Source organism: Pan paniscus, chromosome 16 (assembly GCF_029289425.2).
Source record: "Pan paniscus chromosome 16, NHGRI_mPanPan1-v2.0_pri, whole genome shotgun sequence".
Classification (NCBI taxonomy): domain Eukaryota; kingdom Metazoa; phylum Chordata; class Mammalia; order Primates; family Hominidae; genus Pan; species Pan paniscus.
This window is the reverse complement of record NC_073265.2, coordinates 77684635-77708146: the sequence shown is the minus strand read 5'-3', so window position 1 is coordinate 77708146 and position 23512 is coordinate 77684635. Positions and strand designations below refer to the sequence as shown.

Genomic DNA, 23512 nt, shown 5'->3' with positions numbered 1-23512 from the left:
ATGGTGTGCTCACATGTCCTCCTGGACCCTGCTAGAAGTGGGGCAGAGGAAGTCCAGCTATGGCTTTTTACGTGCGCAGGATCTGCTCTGGAAAAGGGGCAGGGCAGGAGGCCTGAGCTGTCAGCAAAGCCGCCACTCTTCTGCGCTGGCCATTCCAGAGAGCAGCCTTAGTGAACCCTTTGACGCTAGCCGCTGACTCTGCCCCAAGCCTCTAGGACACTACCTCAGGCACTAAGCTAAGGTCTCTGCTTCTTAGCTCATCCTCTAGCCTCAAGGGCTCCCCATCCTCAGGCAACCAGGGATATGGGCCCCTCAGTGGGCCTAGGCACAGCTGTGACTCCTTGAGTGTGGCTCTGGCTGGCCTGTTGCTACGTGCTCGTCTCTTCCCTCTCTCTGCTCAGCAGCACCCCCTTGACCATGGCTGGGGCGCCCCTCCTTCCTCTGGGTTCCCCAGCTCCAGCTTTGGGTCTCACTCATTGGTTTGGATGCTCTCGTCCGAGTCCTGTTTTCTCCTCTGCTCTCTTTTGGGACCATCTCCACTCATCCCGGGACCCTCACTGCCCCTCTCACTTTCTCTGGTTTCTAGCCTCTGTCGTCCTCTAGGCTCACCAGGCATGCAGTTCAAGCAATGTGTGTGTGTGTGTGTGTGTGTGTGTGTGTTGGAGGCTGGGTGGGGTGGGGAGGCACAGATTCATCTTGTAATTGAGTGCAGGAAGCAGGTGTAGGAGGCACTTTGGGCAGCAGGGACCTCCCTTTAGTCAATGTGCAGTGCTGTGCTGGCCCTGCCCTGGACCACCCAGGGGCACGTCCCCATTGGAGATTCTCCATCAAGTTCCAGGAGGGGATTGTGAATTCCCCTATGTGGTTATTAACAATGGCATTTGTTCCCAGGAGCCTGCGCAGGCATCCCTCGGCTCCCTGACAGGGCATCTCTTAGCATCTGCTCACATGACTCTTTCATTTCCTTATATGTGCATATACGATTGTCTACTTTTTTAGGGCAGAGGGATTTGATTGGAGCCAAAGTCAACTTGCCCATGGGGAAAACAAAGTTTCACCAGATCAGTGGTTCTTAAAGTGTGGTTCCCAAACCAGCAACATCAATGTCACCCAGGGAACCTCTTAGAAAAGCAAATTCTCCAGGCCTGCTGAATCAGAAACTCAGGAGGCCTGGTAATTTGGTTTTTCCAAGCCTCCAGGTGATTCTGATACCCGGAATGGGAGAACCTCTCCCCTCAATGCTTTCTCAAATCCACACTTGGCCTGTGTTCCCTCTAACCTCTTATCTTGGAGGAGGGATTGGATGCAGCGTTGGCCTAATCAGGTTTCTTTATGAAAAGGCCCAGAGCAGCTTTCTGTTCACAGTTTTGTTGTTTTTAAGAGAGTCATAGATTTTCCTTTAATCTGAATAGTAGCTCTTAGAAAGGGGACTGTTGTCTGGCCTGGCTAAAAGGTAATGAACAGGAATGTGCTTCCTCAGAGCAGCTTAGCACTCTTGCCCCTGCAGGCTCCCACCACCCTTTGGGGACCCTGGCTTCTCCAGCCCTGACAGTGCCCACCCTGGGCAGCTCTCTCTCAGCCCGGGGGCTTGGCCTGCAGGTGTACCTCTGTTCCCTTCTCCCTCTCTATCCCTTGCTTTGCTTTTAGTCCATAGCTGCAAGGGGTTCTTGATTTTTCCCACAGATGCTTTCTGCGTCTTTTTTTTTCTCTTGTCATGACAGCTCTTGAGTAAAAATGAGTGTGATGTCTTGGCCACATCAGCACATCATGTGCTGGCGCCTCTCTGGGGTAGTCAACTCCCACGCCAGGCCTGGCCTCCACCTCCCCGGGTGGGTGGATCCCGGGTGAAAAGGCCCAGCATCTGCCTGGCAGCGCCCACCCGGGACTCCAGAGAGAGCTCACATGCTTCAGGGTAATTAGCCTTAGGTTAATTTATCTGAAAAGAAACTCCCAAGGAGCAATGCCCACCCACCCCGCAGAATAGTTTCAATAACACTCAAGGTCTGGTGCAAAGCAGACAACATGAAGAAACACTGCAGATTTTAAGGCCTTTGGTGGCCTTGTGCTGCAGCGGAGACCCAGATGCAGGTGGCTAATAGACCTCAGGGTGAGGACCGCATTTTCCCTGGACCTCAGGCCCTGCCCAGGCATCTGCTAGGTGGGCTGCAGGAGGCAGCACACCAGCACCAGCCCAACCCTAGGGGAGCAGGTGCTGCCTGCTGTCTTGTTACAGCAGGTCTCTATATTGCCTTGTGAACTCAGACTTTACTGAATACAATGACGCCTGAATTCAAGGGGGTCACCACCTGGACCTCCTGTATTTGTTTTAATGGCGTGGGCGCGTTGTGGCTTCGGTGGTGACTGGCAATGGGCAGAAACAGTGACAGAGCATGTTCACTGAGTGCCCACTGAGGATGAGGCACTGTGTCAGCTGCCATCCATACCCCATTTAATCCTCACCACAGCTCAAGTGGACATGCCCTATTATTATTCCCAACTTCCAGATGAGCAAACTGAGGTACAGAGAGGTGAAGTAACTCACACAGAGTCACAGGGCATGGAGGCAGCAGTGGTAGGACCGGCACCCGGGCCCGTGAGGTGCCAAAGGCCATGACCTTACCCATCCTGCAACACTAAGGATCAGAAGTCACTCCTGTAGCCAAGATTGGCCAAGAGGGGAGGATCCCTCAGCTGCCCTGGTTTGAGTATCAGGAACCCTGGTGCCAGCTACCAGCCTCTGCTACCATCCAGCTGGGTCATCTTGGGAACTGGCTTAACCTCTGGGATCCCCATTTTCCTCTCCCGTAGTCAGAATCCAGGACTCCGGGTCCTGGCTCCAACACTGACTTGCCTGGTGACACAAACAAATTATCTCCTCTCCCAAGTCCTCCTGGATCTCACAGTCTCGGCGTCCCTCGTGTAGGCCAAGGGGGGTGGGCTGAGGGCTCCCCACTGTTCCCCCATGTTCTGCGAGGTTCTGAGTGTGCTCCTCAGCGTGGAGACGTGAAGGTTTGTGCTGACACCGAGAAAAGCATGCCTACTGGAGGGAACAGGGAACGGCTGCTGGCTCTGGGACCTGGGCTCACAGAGTCAGCTCCTGGTCCTGCTCGGCTCCACACATGTTCCCATCAAGAGGCCAGGGCAGGATGGGCCCTGCCGAGGCAGCACAGACCAGAAGGGACGGGGATCCTGAAGGGCAGAAACCCAAATGTCCTTGAGAGGCAGGGAGGGGTCAAAGAGGCAGAGCTCCTCAGACCTCCGAAGAAGAGTTCTCAGTGTGTTTCTTGGTGGAGCCAGACGGAGACAGCTGTGGGGATAAGTGTGTATGTTTGAATGTGTGTGTGTGTGTGGTATGGTGTGTAGTGTGGTGTGTGTGTGAGAGAGAGGGAAGGAGAGGGAGCGAGAGCGCCTTCATCCTCTTGACACCCACTGGGAGAGTCTGGCTCGGCTGCGCAATGGCTGTGTGAGTTCATAGCAGTGGAGAAGTTGGCTTCACAGGGACAGAAAGACATCCCAGGACAGGTGGGTGGAGGAGGGCAGTGGGAGGAGCAGAAGCCGCACCCTGCAGGGTACAGGATTGTCTTGGTCCCTAGGCCTTTTTCTGCTGAGGTCTCTGCAGAGCCTCTTTGTGCACTGTGGTTGCTGTGTAGAAAGAAATGCTTCCTTCCAGTGTCCTTAGAAACTCAGGTTGGTTTTAGGTCCCTTCAGATGAAAGAGTTTTGTGGGTCTTCCGCTGAACTTTCCATACGTTCTTTGAGCACTTACTGGGTTCCAGGTGCTATAAAGAAAATAAAACTGAAAAAGAAAAGGTTGTCTTCAAGAAAAGCAACCTGGTGGGAGGCCAACACAGGCACAGCTGTCACTCCAGGCCAGCAGTCTGAGACGCAGGCTGTGACAGTCGAGGCCCAAGAAAAATGCAGTGGGAGAAAGCGGAGGGAAAGAAGATTTTAGAGTGGGTGGTGCTAGCCGTCTGCAGAGAGAACCACTCACACTGTGCTTGCAGGGTGGGGAGAAGGGCATGAAAGGTGCGGTGGTGTGGAGCAGGAGAAGTGCCAGGGAGCTAGCTCTAAGGGTGCAGCCAACAGGGCGATGCCATTTTGTCCCAGGTAGGTTTTTAGGGTTAGCTAGGGGGAGGGGCTGAAGGATGGGGGAAGGAGGTGGGTAGTGAGAGAATATATGGAAACAGGAGGCTGATGTCATTTTGTGGAAGTACTTGAATTCCGAGGTGGAGTTTGGACTTGATTAGGTGGGCCAAGCATTCTGGAAGAGTCCAGTTCTCTGTGTCCATATCTGGTCTCCCATGTGCCATGGTCCTTCTCCACCTCCTCAGCACATGGCAAGTGCTGACCTCTCTTTTCCTTCCTGCTCTGAGCTCCAGCCTGAGAGGATGCTGGCAGTTACTCAGTGATGTTGCACTGTGCTCTGGGACAACTGGAGTGATTTCCTTTTCATAAAACAAACTATGTGACTGCTGGATTCTGGGATGGATTGACATCTGGGGAAAGAAAACCTGACATTCCTTTGGAGAACTTATAATGACAATTTTCTACCTGTTGACTGCTTCTCTCTACTGGGGACTTCAGGCAATGTCTGGATTTTTCAGATGGTCCAGAGCCGTGTCTTCTAATATGGTAGCCTTTGGCCACTCATGGCTATCAAGCACTTGCAATGTGGCCAATTCAAATTGAGATGAGCTCTGAGAGTGAAGCACATATGGATTTAAAGACTTAGTACAAAAAAGAATGTGAAATACCTCATTTATATATATATATATATATGTAGATAGATAGATAGATGATAGATAGATTACAAGTTGAATTGATGTTTTGGATATATTGGGTTAAGTAACATATTGTTGCAATTACTTTCACCTCTTTTCACTCTTTAACATGTGACTAACAGAAAATTTCACGTGGTATTTGTGTCTTTTATTATATCTATACTGGAGAGTACTGTTCTAGACAAGGGGTTGTCACACTTTTTCTGAAAAGGGTCACATAGTAAATATTTTGGTCTCTGTTGCAATTGCTCACCTCTGCTTTTGTAATGTGAAAGTGGCCCTATTAGTTTCTCATTGCTGTTGTAACAAATTAACACAAAGTTTGTGACATAATACAACACAAATTTATTGCCTTACACCCAGAAATTCAACATGGGTCTCATCAGGCTACAGTCAAAGTGTAGGGAGGTCAGCATTTCTTTCTGGAGGCTCTAAGGGAGAATGGATGAATGGGTTTTCTTGCCTCTTCCAGCTTCTAGAGGTCACTCACATTCTTGGCTTGTGGCCCCCTCTTCCATCTTCAAAGCCAGCAACATTGAATGTCTTTGTGCTTTCCTTCATTAGTCACATGGGTCCCTACTTTCTCTCTGCCTTCCTCTTCTACCTTTAATGCCCCTTATGATTACCTTGGGACCATGGGATAATTCATGATAACTTCCTGATCTCAAGGTCTATATGCTTAATCACCTCTGCGGTGTAAGTTAACCTATTCACAGATTCTCGGGATTTGGATGTGGATACCATTATTCTGCCTGGAACATGACCGTAGACAACACACAATCAAATGGACATGGCTGTGTTTTGGTAGAACTATAAAAACAGACTGCCGACCTACAGGCTCTAGCTTGCTGACCCCTGGCTTAGAGAACATTTCTCTAAGGATGTTATGTGGGTATTTTTTGGCTAGAAACTCCATGGAGAAGATTCTATGCTCCAGTAAGTTTGAGAGACACAGTTTGCCAGGTCCTTCTCTTACAGTAAAAGCTCTGAGAAGTTCTGCAGTCAATAAGCATGCTTAATTTTAATACAATTTTCAAGCAATATGATCTTTTTCCCCTTGTAATACCCATGAACATATTGCAGACCTCAGATTCCAGGAACACGCTCTGGGAAACCCTGGTAGAGCCCATAACAGGCTGCACAGAAAAAGTTGCCTCCAGTCTCCTGAGCTAAGGTCAAGACACCAGTCACGTCAGTTGAGATTTGATTAGAGAAAGCATTTTGGCTTCATTAAAGTTCATTAAATGAGCCATCCAGTGTAATTTAACTGAATAAAAATGGCTCAGATGGCTTTAAACCCCACCCCATTTTACAGCAATTTAATTGAGGGAAAAGCAAATATATCAATGATGTAGGAAAATATTTCTTGGCCTTCAAGAAGAATGTTGGGCAGCAGCAGTTGCTTCCTTGTCATAGGCATTAGATTTTAAGGGGTTGGCTCATGGGCCCTCCTTGGTGCTGGCAGCAGGCCTTGGTGACAAGATTATATGGTGCCTCCTTCCTTCCTACTGCTTCAACCCATGGAGGCTGGCGGCAGCCCCCTAACAGCTCCTTTGGTGGTGGGCTGCAGATACCTCTGGTGTGGAGCTGATGGTGCACAGAAGTAGTCACAGGGTCAAGACTGAGGAGGTGTAGGTTCCCTGGCTCTTGGAGAAGTGGGCAGTAGGCTGCTAGTTTCATCCTTCTGTGGTTTGTTCTTTTTTTTTTTTTTTTTTTTAGCAAAGTCTATGTGGGCTTGGTGCTGCATCAGGGAATTCTCTTTTCTTGCAGATTCTTAATTAGTTCTGGTCTAGAACAGCACTCTTTTCTTGTAGATTCTTCAGCAAAATCAAAAGAATCCTGGTATGGTGTGTCATGAGAAGGGGCTGATGGTCTCCAAGATGATTGCTATGATCTGAATATTTATGTGCCCCCAAAATTCATATATCGAAGTCCTCCCCTTCCAGATGATGGTATTAGGAGGCAGGGCCTTTGGGAGGTGATTAGATCATGGGGGCAGAGCCCTCATGAATGAGATTAGTGCTCTATAAAAGAGGCCCCCGAGAGCTAGCTAGCCCCTTCTACCATGTGAGATTTAAATGAGAAGACATCTGTCTCTGAGGAGGTGGATCCTTGAATCTGCTGCCCCATTGATCTTGGACCTCTTAACCTCTAGAACTAAGAAATAAATTCCTATTGTTTATAAGCCACCCAGTATATGGTATTTTGTTATAGCACCATGAATGGATTACAGCAAAAACCAAGGAGATATCTCTTTCATGGTGAAAAAAAAGAGGCTGGGCACAGTGGCTTAAGCCTGTAATCCCAGCACTTTGGGAGGCCGAGGCAGGTGGATCACCTGAGGTCAGGAGTTTGAGGCCAGCCTGACCAACATGGAGAAACCTCATGTATTTTTAGTGTCTACTAAAAATACAAAAAATTAGCTGGGAGTGGTGGCACATGCCTTTAATCCCAGCTACTCGGGAGGCGTAGGCAGAAGAATCGCTTCAACCCGGGAGGCGGAGGTTGCAGTGAGTCGAGATCATGCCATTGCACTCCAGCCTGGGCAACAAGAGTGAAACTCCATCTCAAAAAAAATAAAAAATAAAAAATAAAGAAGAAAAGGGATAGATACTTGATGATGTTAGATCTTAAGAAAGAGGGAATTGCACCTTTCAAAATGCTGTCTTTGTGGATGAAAGAAATAAGATTTGCACCATAATGATTGCAGCCAGCAAGTCACAGACCCTGGGAGCTTGCAGGATTGGGAGGGGTTGGACATTCATTGTTTTCTGGTTAGCTGTGCTGGATGCACCAAGACCAAACGGTGCTCAAAAGAGTGCCTTTCTGCAAGCAGCAGAATGAATCCTCCAGGAAGAGTCAGTGACGGTGGCATTTATGTCTGGGATGCAAACTGAGTATGCCCCTGGTTCTCTGTTATCTCTTTTAATAATCTTTTTGCAGGAGGAGGCTGGAGTACACCCAGGGGGTGGGCAAGTGGGCAGATACCAGATTAGATCTTAGTGGCTGGAACCTGATTGAGAGGCTAGTTCCCTGGAGCCACCAAGCATAGACAGAGCAAGGGGTGACAGAAAACCATGACTTGGAGGCTTTCAGGGATCACAGTGAGGCAGCCAACTTTGCCGTTAAGGCCTCAGGGCAAATGAGGGGCCGAGAACAGGTGTATTAATTTGCAATTGCTGCTAGAACTCAATGCCACAGTCTGGGTGGGTTAAACAACATCAATTTATTTCCTCACAGTTCTGGAGGCTAGAAGCCTAAGATCAAGGTGTCATTGGCAGGGCTCATTTCTTCTGAGGCTTCTCTCCTTGACTTGTAGATGGCCATTTTCTCCTCCCTGTGACTTTACATCTTTTCTTTATGTCTGTGTCCTAATTCTCTTCTTATAAGGACACTAGTCATATTGGATTAAGGACCACCCATATGTCCTTACTTAACTTTAATTAGGTCTTTAAAAATCCCATCTCCAAATACAGACACAATGGGGGTTAGGATTTTGTTTGTTTGTTTTGTTTTGTTTTGTTTTGAGATGGAGTTTCACTCTTGTTGCCCAGGCTGGAGTGCAATGGCGCAATCTCAGCTCACTGCAACTTCCACCTCCTGGGTTCAAGCGATTCTCCTGTCTCAAAGTAGCTGGGATTACAGGCGCCCACTACCACACCCAGCTAATTTTTGGATTTTTAGTAGAGATGAGGTTTCACCATGTTGGCCAGACTGGTCTCAAACTGCTGACATCAGGTGATCCACCTGCCTCAGCCTCCCAAAGTGCTGGGATTACAGGTGTGAGCCACGGTGCCCGGCTGGGTAAGGACTTTAAAAATGAATTTTGAGGGAATGAAATTCAGTACGTTACAACAGAAAACACTCAAGTGAGAGGGACCAAGGAGGTGTGGAGGTGGAGTGAGCATCCAGGAGCTGGAGTGGGAGTACACAGGTGAGGCAGTCTGGTTTAATAGCTCAGAGAGGCAGAGGACCTGCCACCAGCAATCCCTTACACATGCAAATCCTAAGACATACCTGCCCATTAGCCTGCCTCTACCAGTAGAAGAGGAGGTGATTCCAAATGTCAGCCCCACTCTTACTCCAGGAAATCCACAAATCCTTCCATCTTCAGGACCACTTTTTGGATGGGGCTTAATGTCTCCTCAACTCTCAACCCCCAAAGGGGCAACAGAGGGACTCATCTGGTTGGTTTCTCTTGGCAACAGGGTCCGTCTTATTGACCCTTTTGTAACAGTAGGTTTCCCAGGGTAGAAGATGAAATCCTCCCCATTTGTGGGCTCTATTCCTGCCATACTTGGGTGCCACCATTAGGAAGGTCATAGGACTGCTTACTGTGCTGAGGTTTCTACTGGTCAGAGGAGAGGTTGCCTGGGAGGACCCCTGTTCATTATGGGGTTAATGCCAGAGGTGACATCTCAGCTCTGTCGTTCCTCAGGGCCCAGGGTTCAGCCATCTGTGTGTCTGGCTCCTTGTTTCCGGAGCACCCAGTAGCCACATCATCATCGTTTATTACCTCTGGACCCCAGAGTCTGGTCTGTGAGAGGGCCAGTTGTGCAGCACAAAATTAATGGCTTTGTTTGGTAGTCTCAGGCAAGAGATAGAAGGGGCAGTGTCACGGAACTTGATTTTGCGGAAGAGTTTGATGCATCATCTCGTAAAATCTTGCTCACCAAATTAATTCAATGGTCAGGTGGCTTGGAAACTGGCCATTGACCCAAGCAAAAGTCAGAGGCGGGTGATAATGGATCTATTAGGGAAGAGGCCCACAGAAAAGGCTGCCGCGGGGCTCAGAGGCAGGGTGTTCTTAATTAAACTCTTGTCTGATGAGCAGGGTAACCAGCTCATCAATAATTGATGACAGGTGCATATAGGTGCGGCCCCAGCTAGAAGAAAAAATCAGGGGCAATGAGTTCCGAGTGGGTGGCAACTCATATAGAAGCTTGTTTATTTACCCTGCGCCATGAGAATTTATCAATGCCGGTGAGGGCAGGGTGGCCAGAGGCATGCTCTGCTTGTTTTGTGGTGTGTATATGTTTGCCTTATCTCTTGTCTTTTTTGTATAAGTTTTTTTCTGGGGCTTGGTGCTTCTACTGTGTGTCTGGCAGGGAATTGTGTACAGTTGCAAGGGTTGTGCACACTGCAACCCTCCCTGAACTTGTGCAATACAGTTTCCAGTCTCTGCAAACAGGCACTGGGTTGTCTGTGTCTGTGGGCAGAGCACATGAGTGCTTCAGCCATTCCATCCACCCAAAGAGCGGGAGGAATCCAGGTGGGGCTTGATGGGTGGGGGAGGGGCAAGGGGGAGATGAAGCCAAGACAGCCCTGGGAGAGCAGGAGCCCACTTCCCCTTTAACAGGTGTCCCAGGACCCCTCCTTCCTCTAACTTGTAATAAGGCAATAATGCTATTTCTTATTCTTTATTTGCCCAGAATGTCTGTTATTTTCTTTCTTTCAGAATCCAATTTTCTTTTGACATTTCTGCCTAATGTAGCAAAGCATGACCTTTGTGAGAGGACATTGCTGGCAGCCTGCTCTCTGCCTCGGGTTCCCCAGGACTCCTGGCAGGCTCCCTGCCTGCTCCTCCCTCTGAGATGGGCAGGGCTGCCCATTTCACCTGGACTGCTCCTGTCTCCTGGCCTGCTAGTTCCCACCAGTTGCTTTTGTACCTTACCAGGGGTATGTTCTTCAGGGCTCAATAAGTCTGAGCTTTCTGGCTACCAACTGCCCATTGGATGCAGCTGCTCAGCTTCAGAACCATGGGTTTTGTTCAGGGAGGCACTGGAGAAGGGTAGGGAGCTAAAGGCAGGGGACAGACATCTTCCCAAAGTGCCGCAGGGATTACCTCGTGGATTTGGAAGCTGGGGGCTTGTCCAGCTTTTGCTGCCGTGATGCTGTTGTGCATAGAGTAAACCAGGCAAAATAGAGCAAAACAGAAGATTTCTACCTAGATGAATCAAACACTTAGATTTAATAAAACCTCATAAAGGCCAATGGCAATGGAGACTCAGAGCAGTACCAAATCCTGTTGTCCTGAACCCCAAGTTCGAACTCCTGGTCTAATAGGGTATGGTTAGTGACCCAGTGGGAGTGTGTGTCTGGTCTCCAGCTCCACCCTTCTGAGCAGGAGCTGGGCTGCTGCATGGGGCTTTGCCCCAGGTGGTGTCCTCAGGTGGTCATCACTGCAGTTCTTCTTTTATCACACCTTTCTGATCGGTGGGGGAACAGTGGAAGTTTGTAGGAATAAGATGTATAGTCATTAGGGGTTTTGTGGAGCTGAGCATGATGGATGGCTTAGGTGTATAGGCTTTTAGTGAGCATGTGCTGTCATACCAGAGGTCTCAGCCTTGCATAGAGGAGGTTGGTGACAGTGTAGGGCCATGGGGACTATCCTAGAGGCTTAAAAACTCTGAACAGAGAGGGTACTGGGTACAGGGAAGACAGCAGAACAGTAAACTTGGGAGACATCTACTTATGTTTCTTTCCCTTCTTCTCCAGTATCCTGCACCCCCAGCATGAGGCTGCCTCCTTTGCACAGTCATGGGCCATCTCAGGGACTTAGCCAGTTCAGGCTGGGGTGGAACCAAGCCACCGCACCAAAGAGGGCTGTGTCCAATGAGAAGGGGAAGCCATGTCCCTTTGGTTGTTCTTGTATTTTAGTGTCTGGTACTGTTATGAACTGGGTAGACTCCCTCCCTATGTGATCTTACCCAGCCTCAACCTCTCCCATGAGCTCTAGACCCAGGAATCCAGCAGGCAATTTGACTTATCTCTTTGGATAGCTAACAGTGTGTCAAACTTCATATTTGCAAGGGGAAGGTCTCTATCCCATCGCCTCCATGTGATCCTTTGGCAGGCTTTCTCGTTCTACTCAATGATGTCACCATTTACCTGGCCACTCACTTCTCTTTCTCTCCTCTCCAAAATCCAATCCAATAGAAATCCTGGCAGCTCTACCTCTAACACCTATCCTGAATCCATCCACTTGATTATCTCCACTCCCTTCTCTTGGTTGGAAGACTGTAGCAGCCTCCTAGCTGGCCTGCCAACTTCCAGTCTTGGTCTTCTATTTTTTAAAATGGTAATTAGACTAGGTCACTTCTCTGCTGAGAACCATCCAGTGCCTTCCCACCACTCTTTAATATCAAATCCGAACTCCTCCCCATGGCCAGCAAGTGTGGCGTGAATCCCTCTCCCCCTTATCCCAAAGCACTCCTCACTACTTCCTGACTGGCTTCCTTCCTGGTCCTCTGGATCTCTCAGGCCTTGACACTTGCTACTTTCACTGCCTGAAACACTCCTCCCTTGGTACTCAGCTCTTTCTTCTTCTTGGCTCAGGCCTGATGCTACCTTCTCAGAAGGCACCTCTCTCTGAGCCCTCCGCACTCCTGTATCAGTTACTTACATCACGGTGTTGATACTCTTCCTTCTGCTTATTCATCTGTAACTTGAATATAAGATTCCAGAGGGAATTTCCCTTCCCTCTCAATGGTCAACCCCCTCATTCCTCAGTGTAGCCTCAATAAATATTTGTTGTAGAAGTCATCCAAATATAGGTGCGTGTGTAAGCATATGTGTGTGTATAAACAAGAGTCTGTGTTTGCCTTTAGTACCTATATGTTTAATAGACACAAGTATACACACATCGTGTTTGTGTGGATAGATATTTACCTAAATGGAATCAGCACTGTCATTTGTTCCCATCAGTAGATGAGTACATTGTTCCTGGGATGCCACTTCAATTCTAGCAGTGTCTAACTGCTGCCTTTAAGGGCTGTTATCACATCAAAAGTTGTTTGTTGAGCCTGGCAAAGTAATAACCGTGGGCGTGTTTCTTCTTTTATCCAGAAGACTAATGGCTGCTCCTTTCCCCTGTACATCCTAATGAGAACAATTAAATAGCCATTAGGAGGAGAACAGACGTGTGAACAAAAGGCTGATGTCTTGATCATTGGTGGGCATGTTTGCCGGGAGAGACACTGGCTAAAAGGAATTGTAGGTGACCTGCAGAGTTTTTTGACCTGTGTCCGTGTTAAGAATGCTAGTGGGCTTATCTACTCTGAGAACTCCCTGTCCTCTTAGAGAAGGATGGCTTCATAAAGGCTCTGTAAACTTTTATTGTGGGGAGGGGATATGGAAGAATGACCATGAGAATTTCATGGTTTCTTTGATTTGTAAAATCTTGCCCTTTAAAAGGCCTCAAAAGCCTATCCAAACCTGATCTATGCCCTCAACTATTAGCAGATGTATCGCTAGCCTAACAGCATGAAGAAGAAGAAGAAGGAAAACAAAGCCAGGCTCCAGTGAAATGATTAAGCTTACTACCTAGAGCATTATTTGTGCCAGACTTGTTTTAAAATTTCCCTTTATTTGTCAATCTTGCAGAAACCTGTCAAGTAACCGGCTCACCACACTCTCGTGGCAGCTTTTCCAGACGCTGAGTCTTCGGGAATTGTAAGTTTGGTTTTGAAGACTGTCCAGGTACTGAAGTGCTGGTAATGGGTGGATGGGGAGGAGTGTCAAGCAATGGAACTACCTGAAGGCTGAGCATACATCTACTCGAAGAGCCTACTTGGGTTGGTTGACACAGAGTGTACCATGTTCAGTGAGAGCAATTAACCCTGTTGCTTGACTTCTGATGCTCTTTCTGGGCACAATCTATTTCAGAAGACAGGAGTCTCTTCTTTTATTATGACTTAGTTTTGTGATCTGTAGATAATTAGTTATAATAGTATAAATACTTATAATAAAGGATTTACAATAAATAACATTCATAATATATAACTTTATAGACTATTAGGCATGCTTTCATTTATATAACTTTAGATTTATCATCATAAGAGTCATAAGAGGTAGATATTATTATTCTCTGCATTTTATGGGTGAGGATTCTGAGCCTTAGAAAGACACATGAGACTCAACTAAGACCACATTTCTAGGGCCTAGCCAAGCTGGGACTTGAACCCACACCTTCTGACTTCAAGTTACATGTCTTTTCACCACTCATAATCTTCTTCAGCTTATTTGACTTGAGTACTGGCATGTCAAGGGGTTTGGGGAGGCCATATATTTTTTCAATCTGCATGTGGACTGCTTAGCTTTGCTGTGGTCCAAGGCTGATCAGGGCACCCCTATCCCAGCCAGCCATTCTGCACAAACAAACGAAGGCCAAATGAGTGAACATTCGTGACCACTGCTGGAAAAAATAACTCATGTTGATGAGTGATTCATCGGGGTCATCTCTGTGCATGAAGGACATCATATTATGTTGAGGGTATAAATCAAGGAATAAATTGAAAAGGAATTGAGGCATGGATCAAGTTAGGGAGTCAGGGTTCCAGAGACACCGCTCATGTGTTCCCTCTTACTTGGTGACGCAGATCCAAATTCACTGAATGCTGATTGCTTTACTCTCTTTACCAAGAGGCAATGACTTTGCACCTCTGCCTATGCTGTTGGCCTTTCAACTTGTTTTCCCTTCACCTAGCAAGACCTGACTTCATGGATGCGTCAAAACCTTACCTTTTCAGACCCAGCTCTTGATGCTTTACATCAAGCATCCCAATAGCCTATCACCCCATGATGACCTTGTGTACTGTAGGTGGAAAAGATAAATTAACATGACTACTACGATTTACTACTAACACTGATTTCTGAGTTCTTCCTCTGTGCCAGGCATTGTGCCAAGCAATCTATTAAGTTGTATACTTAATTTAATTTAATCCTTATGGCAATTCCTTAAGGTAGGAATTATTACTATCACTTCACTTTGGAGGACACTGAGATGCTTAGCAAGGTTAAGTATCCTGTTTAAGGTCACTCACTGAATAGTGGCAGTGTGTGGACCCAAAGCTTTGACCACTGTGCTCAACTATCTCCCAGTGTTTTCAGTCTGTTTCCAACACAAGGATCTATTCTACCATAATTTAAAAAAAACACATGATTGTGGTCTTTCTTAAGTTACCCTAGAACTGACTGAGGGCCTTGGGGGATCTCTTTCTTGGGTGTCTTGCATGTAATTATTCTGGAACCCGTAGTCCCTTCATCTCAGGAGGCCAGGGATGGCAACTCTCCAGGGGACATAGGGGGTCTGCTGTTGGCTGAATTATTGAGAAAATGTTCAGTGCTCTTTCTAAAAAATTATTGGATGTGAAATCAATGGTGTGCTGCTGCCCTGGTGACCTGTTTCGTGGAGTTTTAGAAACAGTTGTTCCGTGGATATATATTTAAAGAAGATGTCAGATTTCTCCCAGAGGATCATGGGATTTTGCATTCATCTTTGCCTGGGATCAATACACCAGTGAGTTAGATGTGACTTATGGAGGAATGAAGACATTCCCTCCAGTGTGAGTCAGTGTGTGAGTGCCACCATGTCCATGGTGTGTTTTATTTCTGTCATATTGTTAACTAAGAAAAAAATCATATTGGAGAATAAAGAAGCCCCCCTCTAAGGAGCAATCACCCTGGTAGGGGTCTATTTTTTGAAGAAGAATTGAATCTTGGGAGAGGAAAATTCATCTTTTGGCTGGAGGGGCCGCGTGTTGGCTCTTAGCTGTGGCTATGATTAAAATCCAAACAATCCCAGTTCCTGGCAAATGGAAGAGGGGGTAGTATTTTCTTGTCTGACTTCCTGATTAGTCCACATGGCGCCATCTGCCATGAGCCATCTAGACTGCCAGGGTCTGCTCGATGGAGCCTGTGGGCTGGGGCGTGGGGATGGGTTGTGTATTTCCAGGAAGAAAGAATTTTGGCCCTGGAGGAGAAAGGGCTCTGTGTGTTGTGGAGCCAGGAAAGCCACAGGCCAGAAGTGTGAGGTTTAAGTGACCCTCTGCAGGGACAGAAGGGGCAGAGGGTGTGCAGCAATTCCTTAGCATGTTTCTTTCTGTCACTAAGGACCTCTGCTGTACCCCAACCAGCCCCTCACCCAGTAGAGGATCCTTGCTGTAAGAATGGAAGGGCTGAGTGTCCACGACTTTTCCAGTAGGGCAGAAGGAGAAGGAAGAGGCACATCTTGAGCATCTAATGTGTGTGAGGTTCTGTCTTATCCTTGGAACAATCCTACAGGGAGGTAGCAGTATGACCAGTGTTACAAATGAGGGATTTGAGGCTCGGCTAAGTTAAACAGCTAGTTCAAGATCACATGGCTAGTAAGTGGTATATCTGGGAATGAGTGTTATGATTTTTAATATTATCACTACCCCAATCTGCTGTTTCCAAAGACCATGCTGTTTCTCTTACCTGACTCAAGCAACACACCCTACATGCTTGGCCTCTCCTTCCAGAAGCCCCTCTCAAGATGTCGGGTCCCTTGAGTGGAATCAAAGGAAAAAAAACAAACAAGTTACCATCTCAGAGTTCCTGCAGTGCACCAAGACCCTTCCTCTACTTTCTCTCATTTATTTTTGTGGGATGAGGGGGATGGTCTTGGCCAAGCCCCTGACTCACAGCTTCCCCTCTGTCCAGGGGGGCGTACCTCTTATTGAGTGAATTTGAAGCATCTTCGCATCTTCCATGACTTGCATTGGAGTAACCAGCACAGTTTCAATGGCACAGGTTGGAAAAATTTGACGTGGCATTGTGCAGTGCTCTCAGAAGTTTCTCGTTATGGCAAGATGATTTTTTTTTTCCTTGTGGAGAAGATGAGAGCTGTCTGTCCAAAAATCAGAGCAAGAATCAGAGAGATTGTCTTAGAGATAAAGAATGAAGTAGGAAGAAAAGAAGCTTAGATTCTGAATCTCAAGATACAATTTAGGCAATGGGAAGAGGTCTCAGAGGTTGTAGACCTACAGCACAGAAACACTCCAGCAGTGCCCTAAGGATCCTTAATGTATCTTGAGCAGGCTTCTCTGAATACCCTGCATGCATGGAGCAGACATGATTAAAATAGATTGGAGTATTTCATTTTCTTTTAAAGGAAAGTGATAATTACGTCTAGTATCATTTGAAGATTTAATCAGCTTGGTAAAATATTAACTCAGTAGCGGGGATGGGTTTGGGCTGGTCCTGGTGCATTTCTCTTCCCAGTCTTGGCCGTGATGACTTTCTACGGTTCTTGGAGACGTCACTAAACAATAATGTTACTAATAGTATTACTATAGTGATCATTTCTGGCCTCTTAATAGCTTCTTTTTGTTCCCAAATCATGCTAACATATATTATCATGAATCCTCCTAATAAATTTGTGAAGAAGGAAGGTCGAGCACAATGATCTCCATTTTACTGGTGTTAAAAGAGAACCTTAGAGAGTTAAGTTATTAGCTGTATTCATTTCCTAGGCTGCGTTAACAAATTACCACACACTTGCTGGCTTAAAACAATAGAACATTATTGTTTCACCATTCTGGAGGCCAGAAGTTTGAAATAAGGGAGTTGGCAGGGCCACACTCCCTTCAAAGGCTCTGCGGGAGAACCCGTCCTTGCCTCCTCCAGCTTCTGGTGGCTCCTGGTGTTTCTTGGCTTGTGGCAGCATCACTTCAACCTCTGACTCCATCTCACGTGCCTGCCATCCCTGTCTCTTTGTCTTTAATCTCCATCTTCTTTCTTTTTCTATTTCATTTTATATTTTTGAGACAGTCTCACTCTGTAGCCCAGGCTAGAGTGCAGAGGCATGATCTTGGCTCACTGCAACCTCCGCCTCCCAGGTCCAAGTGATTCTCCTGCCTCAGCCTCCCAAGTAACTGGAATTACAGGCGAGCACCACCATGCCCAGTTAATTTTTTTTTTTTTTTGTATTTTTAGTAGAGATGGGGTTTCACCATGCTAGCTAAGCTGGTCTCGAACTCCTGGCCTCAAGTGATCTGCCCACCTTGGCCCCCCAAAATGTTGAGATTACAGACGTGAGCCACTGCGCCTAGTATTTCTTTTTTAAGGGTACCAGTCATTGGATTTAAGGCCCACCTGAAATCGAGAGTGATCTTATCCCTTGATCCTTAACTTGATTACATCTGCCAAGACTCTATTTCCAAATTAGGTCACATTCACAGATACAAGGGGTTGGACTTGGATATATCTTTTGGGAGGACTCAACTAAACCCAGTGTATTCACTTGAAATGATACAGCTGTCCCAACTCAGATCTTTGGTTTGTGTGCTTTTCCTACCATCTGACTGTTGTTATCTCAAGGAGGCCTGTGCTGATGGCTCCATCCTTTGGGGATCCTTTACTGGGTGACAGCAGGGCTGTCCTGGCTGATCTGGATCCCCTCCTCATTTTCCACTGCCTGGCCCCAGGACTGTCACTGGAAGTGTTGATGCTGTGCAGGGAAGAAGAAAACCACTAGAGTGATGACCGGAGGGAATCAGTGTTTTCTAAATATCCAGTGGTGGCCTTGGCTGTGCTGCAAAGTGCCTGTCCTTACAAACTCAGATGGGGCTGAGTTAATCTGTGGGGAGCCGTCAGGGGCCTGCGATTAGGCCCCAGGCCATCTTGGGGCAAGGGCTGGGTGTTGGTAAGCTTTGCCTTGCAGCAGCTGCTGCTGTATTATTCATGGGACTGCCTGCATTATTCATGAAGCATGGAAAGCCATGCTTTAGGTTCCGCAGGACTGCCCCCAGAGTCCTGGCTAAAGGTTCCCCTGCTTGAGATCTGGTTCAATGGGAGGAGGGACACAGGATGGACAGCATCATTTAGATTTAGGATGTGCCAGTCTTCGCTTCTTGCCCACCTCACCATTTGAATCCTCTCTTGTCCAGATATAAAGACGATTGTGGATTTGCTCAGTGGGCTGTCTAGGGTGTCATTGTTTTAAGACTCAAAATGTTTTCTGCTGTGTGTGTGTCTTGTTCTCTTGGAGGAAAGTCCAGAAGGATGGGGGGAATACCCCACAGTTCTTTTGCAGTTTCCCATAAACTCAGTTGGAACAAAGGACCAGGTTTCAAGGTGCATCCCAGCTGCTGGATCAGGTCCTATAAGCAGGACCCTGGGGGGAAAGGATGGAAGGAAGCAGAAAATTTGTACAAAGCCTTTGCCTGGCAGCATCCTTGGCACATCCCAAACATCTCACCTAATTCTCCGGCCAGCCTCAGGACATTCTAATGCTGTTTGCCTTTGCGGGGCCATGAGATGCTGGGATGTGCAGCAGTGCAGGGACCAGACAGGAGGCAGCACAGCATCAAGTGCTCTGTGGCTTGCGGCAATGCAGCCAAGCCCCTCACCTGTCTAGTCTTTTCCACCCAGGTGGATAATTTGTATTTTTACACCTACTTAATAATGAATGACTGCATCTTGTCAAGTGAGCAGCTGGGAAAAACCAGGCTGACCTGGTTCAGTTCACATATATTCAAGCATCTGGACCCTCCTTGTCATTCTAGCAGGGTGGCCAGGCCTCTCCTTTCAGCCCCTGCAGTGTGAGCCCACACTGCTCCACCTCCTCTGGCCTATCTTTCCTGCATACACTGGGCAGCTCATCTGGCCTTCTGCTCTTCTTGTCATGAGGGTTAAGTGAAGAAATGCGTGGAAGGCATTTAGTCTAGTGTTGGCACTATGGCAAGTGTGATGCTAATATTATGATCCTATAATGTCTATTATGTTCCTCTCATTTTTTCCTGTCTACCTTTTCTCTTTTCTTTGTCTCATGTCCAGCTACACAGACATCTTGACATAACCCCAAGGCAACACCTCCAAGGCTTCTTGACTTGATCCTTCCCTTTCCCCTTCTAGGACCTTGGTCTCTCCCTCCCCAGCCTCACCCCCATCCCAACCTCATTCGTAAGGTGTCCTCTCTTCTTTTCTGCTGGTTCTTTCTCTTCTGTTTTCAACCAAAGACAGTTCTCCCTGCTGTTGATTTCCTGTCTCTTGGAGCTTAAAATCTTGGGGTCATCTTTTGCTTTTTCCTCTTCTTTTATCCCCTACAAAGCACCACGTACCATTTTGCCTTCCTTGTGATGCTAACTGGATCTTCTCTTCCCTCTCTCCAGTTTTTCCCACTCCACTCTAGGCCCATATTAACTAGGCAGCAGTTCTCAAGTGGTGGTCCAGGGTGTCCTGGGGGGGCCCTAAGACCTTTTCAGGAGACAATGAAATAGAATCTGTTTTCATAGTAACACTGAGCCATTATTTGACTTTTTCACTCTCATCCTCTCATGAGCATACCGTGGGGTTTTCCAGAGGCCACAGAACGTGATAACATCATTGCTCTGATGATGCATGGAGTTTGTGCTAATGTATTCTGGAGTTTTACATCTTTCTCAGTGTTAATTTCTAATCGGTAAATACTAATAGATATGACTCACATAAACAACAGCTCTTTGAGGCCGTCAGTAATTTTGTTTGAGAGTGAATGGAGTTCTGAAACCAAAAGTTTGAGAATTGACCTGGACCCTGCCAGTCTATATGGTGCCTATGTGTGAGTTAGAAAAGATGCCCCATCTGGGTGCATGTAGCTGCGTGCCAGGGTTACAGCTGGGTCTGGCCAAGAGTGTACAGAGTGGATTTTATCCTCTGTCTATCCCTTTGGTTGAGTACTTTGAGAAATGCTCAAACTACACAACTGTACGTGTTGACCCTGTGTTTATAAGCAATCTTAACCAGCTTCTCAATCTCTAGTTTTCCTCCTCTCCAGCTTATCCTGTACACTATTGTTGGATTTCTCTTTTTACAGACCTCTTTGTCCACAGTTCTAGAGGCCTCAATGGTTTTCCCTGCCTTCTGGATGAATTCCAAATTTCCTGATGTGGCAGTAAAAGTCCTCTATTATCTGGCTTCCACTCGCCCTTCCAGCTGTTTCTCAGCACTCTTTAACACATTTTCTGTCCTGCTAAGCCTTTCTTTTCTGTTTTCACACCTCACCTACAACTTCCCTTTGCCTTTGTTACTTCCTTCTACTTACCCCCACCCCCCACGCTCCCCCCCTCCCACCCCAACATGGTCTTTGCCTACATGAGCTCCTGAAGTCAGGGCTCCTAGCTTGCTCCTCTCTGCTTCTCTCATGCACCCAGCAATGCCTTGCACATGACAGATGGGGTGGAGAGTGCATGAGTTTTGAAGTCCAGCACACTGAGGTTTGAAACCGTGCTGTCTTGCACACCAGCCAAAGGACCTTGCACATGTGACTTAACCCCTCCAAACATCAGAGAGGGCCCCTCCCTCCTTGCAGTTCTGGCCACCTCCCAGGGTTGTCGTAGGAAGCAAATGCTCAGTAGGGGTTAGTTCCTTTCCCTTCACCTTTCTGACAGAGTACCATGTGTAGAGAGTACTTCTAGGCTAAGAGGATGATACCACATAGGGGTATTTGCACATTCTGCCTCCGGTGTCCTAGTAACTAGAAAGCACTGATTCCTTTCCCCAGGGGCCTCACGTTTTCTTGAAAGCTGATTAATTTTGATGCATGCTTAACTATTTTGGAGTTTTCCAGTTGTCAGAAATATCCTAGGTCTTAGTGCGGTGTGGCCAAGTGCCCCTCCCTCTGGTTTCCAACAGATTCATCTCCTTGATGGTCCAGAAAGAGAATCATGTTTCCTCTAATGATCCAGGCATTCAGATTTATCCGGTGCCCTTTACTCTGAGTTTTGGATTGATTAATGCTGTTCATTGTCTCCTTAATAATCCCATTGAGAGGGGAGGTGACTTGCTTCAAGTCATAAGGAAAATCAGTAGAGAAGGAGGTCCTTGAAGGTGACTCTTCCCCTATCAAACATTCTTCTTCACCAGGCTGAGTGCTCCTGGAGGACAGGGACTGTCTTCTTCATCTCTGTGTCAGCAGCACTCAGCCCATGGCCAATTATGGAGCAGGTGCTTATTAAGAATTTATTGAATTTATGAAAGAATAAAGCTGGTCCCAGGATGGGCTTTGAGCATATCTTGGAAATAGATAACCACCTACTCCCCCAGGGAGAGTCAGTCAGTCTCGTTCTCTCTTTTTCTCTCTTTCCTTTAACAAGAATTTATATGCCAGGCGCAGTTCTAGGTTAGGGAATGAACAAAACAGGCAATGTTGCTGACCTCAATGGAGTTTAATTTTTATTCAGGGAGACAGATAAACAAACTAATTAAAAATAAATATTTAAAGTGATGCCAGTAGTGATAAATTCTAGAAAGACAAATATAGCATGGCAAGGGACTGGGCAGTGTTAGACTGAGAGAGTCAGCCTTGTAGAGATGTTGGGTAAGAGCTTGGCAGGCAGTGGAAACAGCAAGTGCAAAGGTCCTGGGGTAGGAACAAACCAGTCAACAGGTGACCTTGCAGACACCAAGGTCAGTGTGGCTGAAGAGGAGGAGGGAGTGAGGGAAGATGAGGTCAGAGATGATGGAGAATGGTGCAGATTATTTAGGGCTTTGACTTTGATTTTCAATGAGATGGAAGGCCATTGGAGGGTTTTAAGAAGAGGAGCATCTCGAGCTGATATCTCTCTCTTTTTTTTTTTTTTCTTGAGACAGAGTCTTGCTCTGTCGCCCAGGCTGGAGTGCAGTGGTGCAATCTCGGCTCACTGCAAGCTCTGCCTCCTGGGTTCACGCCATTCTCCCGCCTCAGCCTCCTGAGTAGCTGGGACTACAGGTGCCCACCACCACGCCCGGCTAATTTTTTGTTTTTGTATTTTTAGTAGAGATGGGGGTTTCACAGTGTTAATCAGGATGGTCTCGATCTCCTGACCTTGTGATCCTCCCACCTCGGCCTCCCAAAGTTCTGGGATTACAGGTGTGAGCCACCACGCCCGGCCGCTGATATCTCTTTAAAAGGATCTCTTAGACAGTTGCATGAAGTGAGGTGGATTTCTTTATTTTTTATTTTTGAGACGGAATCTCGCTCTGTTGCCAGGCTGGAGTGCAGTGGTGTGATCTCAGTTCACTGCAACCTCCATCTCCTGGGTTCAAGCGATTCTCCTGCCTCAGCCTCCCGAGTAGCTGGGACTACAGGCGTGCGCCACCACGCACGGCTAATTTTTGTATTTTTAGTAGAGACAGGGTTTCACCATGTTGGTCAGGATGGTCTCAATCTCTTGACCTGATGCTCTGCCTGTCTTGACCTCCCAAAGTGCTGGGATTACAGGCATGAGCCACCACACCTGGCTGGATTTCTTTTTTTTAAAAAATGAGTTTATTGTTTTAAAACTGCAATTTATGGACTTACAAGGATTTTTCCACTTCTTTTGTAACCTTGTTAAATCCCTTCTCCCCTTAATCCCTGAACAGGTCGGGTCCCCCTTGTCCTCATAGCCCTGGGAGGGTCCTGGGTCATCTTCGGTTCAGAGGTTCCCTTCCCCTCTCTCTTTGCCGACAGGCAGTTGGAGCAGAACTTTTTCAACTGCAGCTGTGACATCCGCTGGATGCAGCTCTGGCAGGAGCAGGGGGAGGCCAAGCTCAACAGCCAGAACCTCTACTGCATCAACGCTGATGGCTCCCAGCTTCCTCTTTTCCGCATGAACATCAGTCAGTGTGGTGAGTGAGTGGCCGCCTGGCCCAGCTGGCTCCAGGGAGGCATCCCTCAGACACCAGAGATGGTGCTGGACGTTACCTTGGGATGCCAGAGCCTTCCTTTCGAAACGCCCTCCCAGCCTTGAACTCTGCAGTTGTGTGCAGACCTCCTGACTCATCATTCCCCTTCTTGGTCATTCCTGTCCCTTTGTGCACGAGCCATAGGAAGACTGGTTTCAGGAATTCAGACAGGAGTTAAATGTGCTCCTTCTCATCACACCAGATTCCCTTTCTCCCTATGAGTTACGTGTCAACCAAACCTGAAGGAGTGTATCTCAAAATGTGGTCTCTGGATTCCCTATGGCAGCAGCTTCTAAGGAGTTT

The 23512-nt window shown here is 47.3% G+C and overlaps 1 protein-coding gene across 12 annotated transcripts in view; it reads left to right on the top strand.

Annotated features, from left to right (window-relative positions):
• NTRK3 (neurotrophic receptor tyrosine kinase 3) overlaps nt 1–23512 on the top strand; it is a 387302-nt gene that overhangs the window by 100413 nt on the left and 263377 nt on the right. For all 12 annotated transcript variants that reach the window (XM_034939369.3, XM_034939368.3, XM_034939371.3 and 9 more), the window contains 2 exons: nt 13166–13234; nt 22995–23152. In XM_034939369.3, the coding sequence (XP_034795260.1) occupies nt 13166–13234; nt 22995–23152 (227 nt within the window). The remainder of the gene's footprint in view (nt 1–13165; nt 13235–22994; nt 23153–23512) is intronic.